At 38.7% G+C, this 14,501-nt stretch overlaps 1 protein-coding gene across 3 annotated transcripts in view; it reads right to left on the reverse strand.

The window, feature by feature from the left end:
* The window catches only part of LOC131066770 (uncharacterized), an 89,062-nt gene that overhangs the window by 31,513 nt on the left and 43,048 nt on the right, over window positions 1–14,501 (reverse strand). Inside the window, exons 5-11 of one of the 3 annotated variants that reach the window (XR_009111723.2) lie at window positions 11,720–11,787; window positions 11,461–11,551; window positions 7,958–11,350; window positions 7,742–7,828; window positions 7,419–7,523; window positions 7,241–7,301; window positions 6,735–6,844 (exon numbers count right to left, since the gene is read on the reverse strand). Coding sequence is in view for 1 of the 3 variants with exons in the window: in XM_058001609.2 (XP_057857592.2) it covers window positions 7,254–7,301; window positions 7,419–7,523; window positions 7,742–7,828; window positions 7,958–11,350; window positions 11,461–11,551; window positions 11,720–11,787 (3,792 nt within the window). In the remaining 2 variants the exon portion in view is untranslated. Of the gene's footprint in view, window positions 1–6,710; window positions 6,845–7,240; window positions 7,302–7,418; window positions 7,524–7,741; window positions 7,829–7,957; window positions 11,351–11,460; window positions 11,552–11,719; window positions 11,788–14,501 lie in introns of all 3 variants that reach the window. The other 2 variants (XR_009111724.2, XM_058001609.2) reach the window with 2 other exon arrangements.

Below are 14,501 nucleotides of genomic sequence, written 5' to 3' on the forward strand. Positions count from 1 at the left end.
AAGCACTTATGAAATGACAATGCAACTGGCTTCACGTCGGGTTCACCAAAATGTAGAAGGCGAGATTTGTTACCCTTGAAGTGGTGAACTCTACCTCACTTAAATTGGTGCTAAAGGTGAACTAGGAGATGAAAATACAAAACTAAATTAACAAGCTATAAATAAGACTCTCGAACGACTCTATTAAGTCTTTGTCCCCGGGACAAGAGCACGGAACTAGGACACCAGTGCGGCACACTAACATCCTATATGGACAGAGCACAAAAACCGTAAGAAAGTGACAAGTACGATTACAATACTAAACAAATGATACAATAATAAACAGTGTTCCACGAGGACGCGTACCCCCCCTTTTTGGCCACGTCTCGGAGACGGGGACGTCTCCGGGACGGGGGGACGAAGACGTGACGTCCCCCGCCGTCCCGCCACCGCCACCCAAACGTCGTTGGAGACGGGGAGACGTCTCTGTGTCTCCCAAGGAAACGTGGGAGACGTCTGGGCGTCTCCCCGTCTCTCGAGAGACGTGCACACGCCTCTCGAGGGACAGGGAAACACCTAGACGTCTCCCGTCACCCCCACGGAAATGCAATGGTTAAAAGTAAAAAAAATTTAAAATGTGACTTTTTGGGGGGTTAAGGGGTAACCCTAATTGGACATGGGCCCCACCCTTTCCCCCAAAACAACACAAAACCATGTTTTTTTGTTGATTTCACTCTCATTTTGAAAAACTAGTTTTTTTTCCAGCAAGTTGAAGTGGAGGAAAAACTTGTAGAAGACTGATTGAAGGGGTGAGAAAAGTGATTGCAAGTGTGATAGGAGCTAGAAGAAACAAGAAGAGGAGAAAGAAGATTCTACTGCATTTTGGAGGGATTTTCCAAGCACAAGGTAGGGTTTTTCAACTTTTTCTTGTTTTTTTGGTTTTATTTTCTGATTTTCATTGTTCAATGTCATTTTTGGATTTATTTTTTCCTATTCATCTCAAAATGATGAATGATTCATTCATCATTTTGCCCTCAAGATTCAACATCAAATCTCATTTTGAGATCATTCATCATTTTGTCCTCAAGATTCAACATCAAATCTCATTTTGAGATGAATAGGAAAAAAAAACAAATTGTTAAACTAGGCTGATTTTATTTTTATTTTTATTTTGTGAAATCCAGTGTCAATTTCACAATGAGCTCCCAAGGCATGAGTGAAGATGAGATGGAAATCCATTCTCATAGTGAGAATGATTCAGAATATGAACTTGAAAATGAGGGGGGTGACCATGGGGCTGATCCTGGAGCCCAATCTAGTTCTATGGCGAGTGCACCAACTAGTACAGGTTGCCCTTTAGAGTTGTTGGCACCGTATGCTAGGGGTCATTTTGATCCTACGTCTCCTCTCAAACAATTTGCTTCAAGAATATCAGTACAAGGCACATCACATTCAAGTGGGGGAACAAGGAAGTGGAAGTGCAACATTTGTGACACTGAATGGTCTGGTAGCAATAGTAGGGTGAATGCACACTTTCTTTTTTGGAGAGGAAAAGGTGTGAGACATTGTAATTTTTTGGAGGAAGCTAAAAATATACAGTATAGAATTGAGTTTAACAGGCTTTGGGGGGTTCCAGATGACAAAAATATTTCAATGCCCACTACTTTGTCTACTAGGGCAGCCCTTCAACACAGCCAGAATCCACCACACACTTCTCATGCTTCGCAGATGGGAGGAATGATGTTTGGATCTCCATCCACTTCCACTTCTAGTGTCGCCAGGGCAGGGAAACGTAGGTTGCAGACACCATAGAGTAACCCCATTGCTGATATGTTTAATGTGCAGCTAAGAGATGAGATAGATGAATCCATTGACAAGTTCTTCTTTGTCAATGGCATTCCATTTCATGTTACACAGTCTCCTTATTATAAGGAGATGATGGCTATGGTGGCGAAGGGAGGACCATCTTATGTGCCACCAGGGGAGACGAAAATGAGGACTTGATCTTGGATAAATGCTATTCCAAGATCAATATTTTGATGGAGAAGATGAAGGCATGTTGGGTGGCATCGGGGTGTAGCATAGTTATGGATGGGTGGGCGGACATTAGCCATCGTCCACTCATCAATGTCATGGTCACATGTGCAAAGGGCCCATACTTCCATAGAGCAGTTGATTGTATAGGGCATTGTAAATATGCTGATTTCCAGTTTCAAGTCCTCAGGGAGGCTATTGAGGGGGTTGGGCCACAAAATGTGGTCCAAGTAGTGACAGATGCAGCCCATGTGTGTAGAGCAGCAAGGAGACTCATTGAGGCAGCCTATAGACACATTTGGTGGACCCCATGTTGTGTGCATGCCATGAACAATGCACTCAAGGACATGTGGAAGATTGACTGGATTAGAGGAGTGGTCACCGATGCGAGAGATGTGCAGATGTTTATCTGCAACCACCACATTTCACATGCACTCTTCAGGACCTTCGCGAAGGAGTTCTTGAAACCGGTTGAGACCAAATATGCATCCTATTTCATTCTCTTGTAGAGAATGATTGAGTTGCAAGAGGCATTGCAACTCATGGTTATGACTAATGAGTGGAATAGGTGGGTTGAGGCCAAGACAGAGCAGGGGAGAAGGGTGAAAGAGATAGTGAAGAGTGATGTGTTTTGGACTGATGCGAAATATATTGTCTCCATCATTTCTCCAGTATTCCAGGTGATCAGATATGGGGATGGGGATGCACCTAACCTTGGAGAGGTGTATGAATGCATTGACTCTATGCTTGACCAAATGAGGGTTGTTGTGTGAGTGAAGGACCCCTCTCTAGCATTCTACAATGAGCAAATCCGGCCTATCATTCAACGTAGATGGGACAAGTTGAACACTCCTTTGCATATGGCTGCCTTTGCCTTGAATCCTAAGTGGTACAAGGCTAGACCGGGTAGAGTGACACCGATTCAGGATGATGAGGTTAAGGCGGGTTTCTTTAGGTGCGTAGAGAAGATGTTTGATTCTAGAGATGCTGGCACAATTCGCACTGAGTGGGGAAGATTTGCCACTCTTAGAGGTTATTCAGATGCGACAAAGATGGATATAGACACTATGGCACAGGAGGACCCACTTTTGTGGTGGAATTGTCATGGCCCGAAATCTTTGACCACCACTCTAGCCATCCGTCTGCTATCCCAGGTTTGCAATTCTTCAGTTGTTGAGAGGAACTGGTCTACATATAGCTTCATCCACTCCTTAAGAGGTACAGACTTACCTCTAAGAGAGCAGAGAAGCTTGTGGTTGTACATAGTGTTTTGTGTCTCATGGACCGCAAGACACTTGTGTACAAGGAGAGTCCAGCGGCATGATGGGATGTAGAGCCAGAGGAACCTTCACAGATTCATGAGGATGATCCTACCACTTCAGATGCAGGGCTAGTTGGTGTGAGCTTGAGGGATCTTGATCTTCAGGAGTCCAACAGTTCCAGTGAGGAGGAGTTCGCAGATGATTAGAGGCCTCCATTAGCTACATTTTGAGTTTTCTCATTTTGTCCTTGACTCTCGTCTCTTGTGTAATGCTATTGCTACACGTATTTGTATTTGGCTACTCATTGTAATGATGAATCATGTAATCATCTTTATTATTATAGACTTTGCAATGGCATCAGATATTCATATTTTCCTTTTTTCAATATAATAGAAATCTCCAATTTGACAATTTCATTTGTCAAATTTTATTTAGCAATAACTAATTAGCAATTAGCATTGAAGAAATCTTGGTATTTAGATTTAGTATTTCAAATTTCCTATAGTTTCATTTGAAATGTAATTCTTATACTGTTATACTATCATACATCTTTCAAAACTAGTTTTTCAAGTGCTATATGTATATGTATAACTATATCAGCACCACCACCCCGCCACCCCCTCGCCGTCGTCCCCCGGCCGTCCCCAAACTAGGCCCTTGGTCCCCTCGTCCCGGAAACCCATCCCCAACGCCCATGGAACACTAATAATAAACTAAACAAACGATATAGAATGCGAAACACCAAAATAAGATGAGAAAGGACAAAGGAAACTTACAACCGATCCATGATTAAATCCTCCCGCAAGATAAGTGTCTTCCCACAATCACAAACCTGTACACAAATAAGAAAGGAAAATGTTGGGGGTTGTGTTTAGAGGCCTACGTCAGTCAGATCCCCGTTTTGGTGTTTCCACCTCCACGGACAACTCAAATAGTAGCAACAATAGAAATGAAACGATAAAGATAACAAATAGATAATTAAGATAATAGACAAGCTAGATGAAAGATAAAGGATAATTAAACTAAGAAAAGAGAGTGAACTCCCCTCCAACAATTATGAAAACAGCCCCACCAGTTCTCCAAGAAGTTGTAATAATGGTGGTCTTCAAATGCTGGAAAACCTGTGCGAGATAAGGAAAAATGGATACCAAGAGCTCAAGAAACTTCCAAAGGATCAAGAATCCTCCAAAAAGTCTCAAAATTCATGAGATATAGCCTCCAAAGCGAATCTCGACGTTGATGGCCACGGACAGAGGCGTTACAAAGTCTTTCGAGCATAAGTGTAATGCTCAAACAGCTACCTACAACTGACAGATTCACGAGACGTTAGCGCGGCACGCGGAAATCTCCGCAGCACGGTAGAGTCAATCAGTCAACTGGTCAACATGGTCGCTAGAAACCAAATCCTAAGCTGACAAGGCAATCCATGTGGACAAAAGGACAAATGAGGCGATGCATGATTCCAATCAGCTTAGGCAAAGGCGCTTATGTGACGTGGAATTGCGCGAGGTGCAATTTACAACGTTACAGAATGAAATGTGTTGAGACATGGACCAACTAGGACTCGAACCTGGGACCTTCCATACGCTGCTGGAGTGCTCTACCATTGAGCTACTGGCCCCTCTTGGACCAGTCCATCATCAGTCCGAGTGTAGCTTATCTCCAACACCAACACCCCCCCTTAAGCCACACCTCTCGTGTGCTTGGGGCTCCTAGCCTGGACTTGGCTCTGATACCATGTTGAGACATGGACCAGCTAGGACTCGAACCTAGGACCTTCCATACGCTGCTGGAGTGCTCTACCACTGAGCTACTGGCCCCTCTTGGACCAGTCCATCATCAGTCCGGGTGTGGCTTATTTCCAACACCAACAAAATGTATATTTATAAGTATTTAAAAAAATAACTATTTTTTAATATATTTTATAAACTAAATATTTTAGTATATATTTGCAAATTATAAATATTTTTACTATATATACTTACAATTATGAACTTATATATTTATTTTTATAAAATATTATTGTTTTCTTTAGAGTAAAAGATTTTTTTAAGCACATTAAAATAAAAGTTTTTTCATTTGAATATACAATTTTTTTTTTTTAATATTTTGAAATTAAATTTAATGATTTTTACTTTTTATTTTTTTGATAAGTTAATAGCTGCTATGGGGCAGCACCCTTTATATTGATTTAAAAGGAGATTTACATGGTAAATATTATATCAGGCCTTTTGTTATCAGCCACAAAACCTTTTTACTCCAAGGCCTTAATTCTATACTACCCTTCCTCTATAGCTATTTGATCTAACACAATGCTCATTGCTACAAAATTGAGCATAACAGTATGCCTATATCTAACTAAATGCTATATCGTTTGTATACATACATACATACATACATAATCACTAACAATAATCATACATATATGTATCTATGTATGTATATGTATATATATGTATCTATGTATGTATATGTATATATATGTGCATACATATACATACATACATACATATAGGATCATAATCACTAAAACTTTTGGGGTAGAATCTTGGTAGGGTTCTTACACAAAGATGTGATCATAATCACTAACAATAAACCTTGGGGTATCATGCAAATTTTGTATATTCTGAATAAATGCTTTTGCTATTTTACTTGTTGTTAAAGGATGGGACAATGCAGAAAAATGGGCATATTTGATGAGGCAATCCACCACTACCATGACGACATTATTACCTCTAGATCTTAGAAGGCCTATGATGAAATCCATGGAAACCTCTTCCGGTTGCTGCCTAGGAATAACTAAGGGATGCAAAAGACCATTTGTCTTATTTGTCTCCCCTTTATCTACTATGTGGCCATAATTCACAAATTTTCTATAGTAGATAAAGGGGAGACAAATAGTTTTCATTAGTAGCATTTGCTATAGTAGATAAAGGGGATATTAATAGTTTTCATTAGCAGCATTTGACTCACAGGCTGCTAATGAAAACAATCGGGCCACAAAACAATAGGCCCCTTGTTAAGCTTCTTTTGCATTTGATGAAAGTTTACCATCTATGGGGACTTTGCATGCAAGCCTCTTAGTTCAACCATCTTGGCTTCTAATTGAAAACTCATCAATAACTGCTAGAAATTCATCCCAATTGTTCCTAATGTAGTGAGCCACTCTACTCTCAACACTATATCAGTTGTAACTTGTACCCATGGGAATAGAAAACATTGGACAATCAAGTCGATACTCTCACATGATCAATTTAATACTGTGACATTTTAATAAGCAACAATAGTAACTCCATTTGCATTTGGAACCTGAAATATTGGAGCAAGAAATATAAAACAATTTAGACAAGTAGCTAAATTCTCGTTAATGGAGTTGTGTGTGCTTCTCAAATCTATCAATATTGTTACTCTTTCTTTCATCAAGAAACACCCCACCTTGAGAGTTTGTAGTGCACTCACTCTAACAAGCATGTGACAAGAAATGGTAGGTTGAGTATCTCCTAAATCTTCAGCATCTAACTCATTGCCACCCTCTACTATCGGTTCCTCCTCTTATTCATCACTCAACCCTTCAATATAGAACAATTTATTTTTAGTACACGTATGTCCTTAGCTATATTGCTACCAAAATTAAAACATCATCTTGAAGACGTAGACACCAAAACTTAGACACCTAAACTTAACACCTAGGACTACCTACATATCTAAATAAGAATACAAAAATGATCATATATCTTAATTAAGAGTTAAGGTAGCTGCAAGCCAACTCCTCATAACCCTATGCACATTATATGATTAAGGATTCGCACCATATATATCAAGGTAGGTTAGATTGGCATAATTAGATTTATTTTGTTATAAGCCTTTTAAAAGATGGAAAGGGACCTTTTTTATTCCTAAAATGTTTTCTGACCATGAATCACATAATAATAATAATCATAAAAGTAAGAGCAGATGAAAAATACCATGAATTAGAATTCAAGCATCACTCCAATCATCATCTTCATCGTCTTCACTTCCAACAGCCTGCAATTAAAACATAAAGTTTCTTGAGATTGAGATACAGGGGACATCAAATTGCTGAATGTCATGCAATGGCATAGAGATGAATATAGAAGGAATAAGATTAAGCTGATGTCTAACCTTTCGAATGGCACTGGCCTTTTTCAGGATAGCAGTGACATTAATACTTGTTGCTGGTCTAGGGATTTCAAGCTTTTTTGTAACTGTCGGTCTCAAGCTGAAAGACTGGCCAATGAAACCAAAATATCTAGATAATATTAACAAGCTACTCGACAAATACTTTAGCTGATCATGCAAAATAAACAAAGCTCACAAACCTGGAACTGGATGACAAATAATTTTTCAGAAACGTAGCAAACATATCTTATGACATCAAGAATGTAATTTAAAATCTAGCTCAATAAAGAAACCAAAAACATGCAACAAAGGGCACAGCTACAAACCCGATTCCGTATTTGCTCAAGTAACTCCTCTCTTTCAGTTAATGGTTTGGCTTTTAATGACTGGGTTTGTTGTATAACTTTCCTCAACTGCATAAAACATTTATACCCCACCTGTAAGAGCTGATTTGACAAAATTCTTAAACAAGCAGGCATTCAACTGCTTCATACATACGTAATAAATTTTCAAAGCAAAGCAGCATAAAAATAGACCAATACCCTGCTTTTGTCATGTGATGCGATGGACTTTATGAGTGAATCATTCCTTTCAATATAAGTCTTCTGAGATTGTGAATTCTGTGCAGGCCAACTGAGCTTTGATGGAGGAGGAGGCGGCGCAAGAGGTACAGCCGATTCAATGGATGTTAATGATACTTTTTGGGGTCTCGTTATCCACCAGTCCAAAGGAGGGAGTGGAGGTGGTGGTGGTGTCTCCTGTGAAAGGTTCTCTGGAATTTTAGATTCTGTAATTAAAGAACTTGAAACTAAATCTTCAGAACCTACCGACTCATACTGATTCATCATCTGACTTGTACCAAAAATGACATCATGAGTGTTGTTGTCCTGAGAAGCAGGCAATGAAAGCCTAATGGATGTCCAAGGCCTTGGAGATGGTTGAAAGGAGTTGCTGTTATCTCCTGCCTCTCCACTGCCATCATCAAGATTCATCAGTATTGAACTTCTGGGTTCACTTGAACTCAATGAGTTTGTCAATAAAGAAGTTAACAGAATTCTTGAAGACCCAAGCTTTTCATTAGCACTCAGGGTAATTTCAGGGATCACTGCAGATTCAGTAGTAGATTCCACAAAATGGTCACTAAATGAGACTGAAGAATGTGCCACATGGCTTCTTTGATGTCCACCTTCAGAACCATCAGCTGTATATGACAACTTTAAGGACTGCATTTCATCTATGATAGCCTGAGAGGATTTCTCAAGATTATTTGATGCAAGAGAAGTACAATCAGCAGTATCTTTTCCCTCCAATTCCTTTTCAAGTGGAATCACAGGTTCTGGCAACAAACAGAGAGGTGACAGATTGGTGATTCTTATATTACATGAACTTCTTTCTGGACTCAAATTTTCTGGGTAATAGTCACTCCTAGTGAAGAGAAGATGGAGAGGAGATCCTATAGCAGGCTGAGAGAAGGAAATATCTGTCTGATCTTGAAGGGAAGACGATAGATCATGACCCTGTGAGTCAATATGACCAAGGCTTGAGATTGACCCTTCTTTTGCATAGCCCCAATGTTGTTCGTCAACACCGTGGCTTTGAAGGCCAGCACTAGAATTCTTAGTGACAGATTCCTTGTGGGGATGATCATCAAGGAGAATATTACCAGCAGAGCTTGCAGAAGGCACATCATGAATCCTTCCAGTATGGACCTCACCAAGGAGACTTGTCTTTATCTCAGTGCTGGAAAGGTTGTTTGACCCAGTATTAGCAGATTCCACAAGAGATCTAGAATGAAAGATGGAAATGGGAGACATGGTAGAGCAACTAACAATTGGAGAATCTGCAACAACAAACGCTTCAGTTTCATCCTTCTTGAATACATTTATTGATCTTTCATGGCAATCATTGTTTGATGAGGTAAGCCCAGAATCTGAATTAATATGCCCAACAGTAGCAAGCTCAGCTTGAATCATATCTACAGAAATATCCTTTGTGGGAAAGTCAGAAATCAAATTATTTTCAAGGACAGTACCAACTACCTTTGAGTTATGAAACCTACTGATTGGCTTCTCTCCCAACATGTCACATGAAAACTCCCTATTTTCAGGTAATGGAATAGATGTGTAATTTACAGAAACTTGAAAACTTTGTAACTCAGGACAAAACTCAAAATGTCTATGATTTGATGCTGTTGATATTACCACTGAACTATCTGATGAACCTTCATACATGTGAACAGGTTTCATTTTAAGAACATCATCAGATGATGAAACATCAAGCACTCGATTACCAACTGTCTCAACATCAATGCTAGATTCAAGAGCTTTATCATTCATAGGATCTGAAAACAAGTATGCACATAGCCCAGTAGAATGTTTACTATGTAAGTTTCCAATTGGAGATTCTATAAATGTTTCTTCAATCTCTGATTGAGGAGATATGGATCCAGCTAATGTGGTAGACGGATTTTCATGTTTAGGATAAGTCTTATCACAGGAAACACAGTCACTAGGCATTTCGCTTTTCACATCATCAATTTCTAAGTCAGGATACAAATGATCACCTTGCACATTGTGAAGACCAGAAGCAAACTCAGACAAATCAGAGCAAGATTCTAATTCATTTTCACCAGCATCTGGAGGTATGGAAGGAATAAGAGAACTTTCAAGTTCCTCATTACATGTATATTTGGAAGCTTCTGAGACAGATAATGATTTGATTTTGTTGGAAGATCCAGATATGAAAGAAAGTTGTGAATCACCAAGTTCTTCAATTATAATTGATGATGCAAATTTTGCATCATTGTACATGATGGATAACTCAGGCGTGACAAATCTGAAAAAGGCATCTCCACTATCAAAACAGGCAGATGGTGTAGCATTTAGAGAACCATTGAATGATTCAAAGTTAGTAAAAGCAAAAGAGGATGAACGGTCCAGTGCAGCTTCTGATTTCTGAAAAAGACTTGTGCTTGTGATGGGAACATCACATGCAGTAGCAGCAAATGGTTTATAAAGATGATCATCCAGTACCATCTCAGTGGAGGAATAAGTTGTCCGAACAGTGTTACAATTATTACCACTGTCAAGATCAGCTGTTGAGTCTTTCTCCCTACAATCTGTCAGCACATGGACACGACCAAGACTGGAAGATAACTCTGTATTTGAAAATGCAAAAGAGGACGAATGGTTCTTAACAGCATCAGGTGTCTGAAAAAAATTGTTCTTTACAGTAGCCATGGTTTCCAAAGCAGGAGCCAAAAGTGTGACATTATCATGATCGTGTACTGCTTCCATGTTGGAGGTATCAGTTGTCCACACAACATTACCACATTCTGAGGAGACACTACTTGCAACCATGTTGGCCTCATTGTCACTGTCAAGATCAACCGCTGATCCTTTTTCTCCGGACTGTGGAGATGCATGGACAGAAGCAAGAATCAGAGATTGCTCCACACTACCTTCTGAGGGTGTGCTTGTTTTAGTATTTGCAACACCACTAGAAGATTTGGCAGTGTGCAGGGATTGCGTATCCCGAAAAACAGAGTATCGTACTGGCTGTTCGTATGATTTTGTATAGGCCAGAGATCCAGTTTCCCTATGCTCAGAAATGATGTCAGAATTTACCTCCTGTTTAATTTGGCACTCAGAATCTATTTCTATTTCTGATTCCATGGTGGTAAGAGCATCAACAAAATTCTCTGGCTCACCTCCAAAATCTTCAAATGAACCCAAATCATCTTCAGCTTGTATCTTCCTTTCTCTATTGACAAATACAAACTTTTCCTCTGTTTGAATGATGCCACAACACATTCTCCTCTCCTTTGTCTCCTTGCCACTAATATTCACTGACTGAAATCCTGTAACTTGGCCCATAGGAAGATCATCTTTGGCCTGATCTTCTTCAATCATTCCTGCTGAAGGGAATTTCTTTCGCTGTTAACAAGGTCACAAAAGATCATGTAAGCATTCATTGGAAACATTGAATTGGATAGATCCTGCTTTTATTTTCTTCCTGTCACTTGGACAAGGTAAGATATTTTCACCTGTTTCGACTCTAATATGTGATTAGCAGTATAACATTGGTTTCCAGGGGCACACCTTGGATCGGCTACATCAAACACTGAACAATGAATCCTGCAAAGGCCAGCACTGCAATAAATAGCTATGGTATGCATAAGATTGAACAAGTAAAACTTGAATTAAACTTAATCAAGATAAAACATAAACTTATTTTGTCTTATATGTGCCTAGTATTACAACATGTGTCCATAAAGTTAATCACATTCAAGAGAAAAATAATACCTAGAATTTTGTTGGGATGTCACAGAAACTTCTGTAGTTTCACTATTCCTTTGCCTCCGTACTCTTTTCTAAATTATTACATCAGCAAATATGAAAGGTGTCAATAAAGACATGAAAATTCAAACAGGGATTACAGTTCAGGTGTTACTGAAAGTGAAATCCAAAAATAAGGCCTTTAGAGTTAAATGTACAAATACTCTTTTGGAAACTCAAAAGTACCCTTTTCACATATGATTATTCTACTATTTGACTGTATATATATATATATATATATATATATATATATATATATATATATATATATATATATAGCCAATATAAGAGTTATAAATATGCATTGGCATCCACTCATGAAAGAAAAAATTTAAATTGCAAGAATGAATTTTCCTTGTTTGGATTTGTGGAGGAAAAAGCATAGCAAGATTAAAGAGTTTCAGAAAAAGGAAAACCGATGATGGATGTAGCCAATTGGTCTGGACCAGCTATTGAGCAGTGAGTAGGCTTCCCAACGTAAGCAGTTGTTGATCCCAGAGATGATTCACCAATCCCAACACAAACAATTCACTAGGACTCATATTTTGATCAGCTGTTCTATATTGTGAGCTCCTTTCACTGGAAGGTGGTGGAAGATGGTGAACCCATTAACTTGGATGACATGTAAGCTTGAAATATGTTCACAATCAAAATAGCATTTCTCCCAGGCCATTCAAGTGAAACTAAATATGCATAGCAAGTGCATGTGAATTTGAGCAAGTGAAAGAGATGATAAAGGGGTATAATAGCATAGTATGTTAATTTAACCCCCACCCCTCCCCCGTTATCCTTCTCTTGCGTTCCCCACAGTAACCAACCTTCATGGCATCTTAAACATTATATGTGTGTAATAACCCCTACCAGGATGTATTAACAAAACTTGGAATTTTTCACAATTTTTGCAAGGCAGGGATTTCGTCAAAAACTTTACAGGTAATCAGATATGAAGAATTTCTGAGCGCAAATCATTAAAGTTGTTGCTACTAGAAAAAACAGTCATGAATCCTCCATAAAACCTCAGCATTGGTATAAAACTTCAAACGGACATTCATCAAACAGATTACATGCAAGGTGGTCTTAACATATTTTCATATTTGTTCATCACAGAGATTTTATTCATAATTTCCAGATAGCATTATAACAATTCATTTACAAATTTGCTGAATACACATTCAAGAACACTTTGAAAATATATATACAACTAGAATAGGGATTAAAAATCTGCAGAAGGTACAAATCACTTATTATAAAATTGCTGACCTCTGAAAATAGCTGCAGACAGCACAAACAATTCTTACAAACTCTCCTTACCCCATCCTAGCAATTTTACAGCGCCTCTCACGATGGTACGGCAAGCTTTCCTCAGGCACGGCAGAACCAAAAAAGGTTACAGCAGGTATGAAGAATGTACGGCAGTCTTTTTGTGAGTAGCAATCACTTTTTGAGAGCTGTTTTGTCCTTGCTGACCATTTATTATCCCTCACAAGCTGTGACAGGTGTTATTTATCATTTTAAGCCTCCAAACTCATGAATCAACACCTTCCTTGGTACTATGGAAACCTTAGGAAGGCTATGAATTCCTTTTTGGCTGATGCAGCAGCTTTGACCAGCCTATATAGTCTCCATTGGAAGCCAACTAAGCTTTAAAACCTTTAGAATTAACAATTGCTCCTTTCTTTGCAATGTATGATGTGGCACGGCCTCTTTAGGGTTATAAAGGGGTACAGCTGGAATTCACCAGCTTTAGGATTTAATTTAAAATTTATTTCACTGTGGCACACACATCACTGCAATCATAATTTTGGTTCTTCCACTACGTACACGCAACTTATAAATTTATTATTTGTTTTGTATCTGCAAACCTAACAAATCCAGGAAAGATAAATCAATTTGCTCCAAACCCTTTTGCAAACATTCAGCACAAAGGCAACTTTTGTATGAAATTGCTCCAATGGAATCGGAGGGTTTCCACTTCCAAACTCCAAATCTTCAGCTCACTGTCGATCCCTGTATGGAACCGCTCTGTCTTTCAGATTTTCATCTGTCAAGAACATTGGGGTTTTTGTCCCACTAAAAAGAGTTTGGCCAGAGGAATAAATCTCGAAAAGAGAAATTATCAATCTTCAAAAAGCCCTCCTTTCTTCTCCTCAACCTCCTTTTATAGTCACTTTATAAAAATAAAATACTCAACTTAAAAACATGATTAATTAAATCCAAGTTGCCTGAAAAACATTAAGTTAGACAACTCAATTTTATTAGCTAAATTATTTTCTCTCCAAACACCTGGGCTGAAAATGGGTACATTACAATGTGTCCAATTTTTATAATCTTCACATTCTTTTGCAAACTCATTCTAATGATCCAAAACGTCAAAGTATAAATTTGTACACAGTTTTACCAAAAGCCTTATAAATTCATTTTCAATAAACTGTGAAAACCTAATGCTACTAAATATGCAAGATAACTGAAGCCCTGGCATCCAGCTTTTTGTCCAACTACCGAAATCTTTGACAAGATCCCGATATGGGTGAGGCTTCCTAATCTTCCCTTAAATCTTTGGTTTGATTCTTGTTTTGAGGTGGTTGGAAACTCATTAGGAAGTTTCTTGATGGTAGATGAAGGATCTTCTAATCTCTTCCCCTCTACATTTGCTCGCATTTTGGTGGAAATGGATGTCTCTGAGGGGCTTCCTGCAGAAATATCGATTAAAACTACAAAAGGTTGCTGGGTGCAGCCTTTGGACTATGAA

Source organism: Cryptomeria japonica, chromosome 2 (genome assembly GCF_030272615.1).
Source record: "Cryptomeria japonica chromosome 2, Sugi_1.0, whole genome shotgun sequence".
Classification (NCBI taxonomy): Eukaryota; Viridiplantae; Streptophyta; class Pinopsida; order Cupressales; family Cupressaceae; genus Cryptomeria; species Cryptomeria japonica.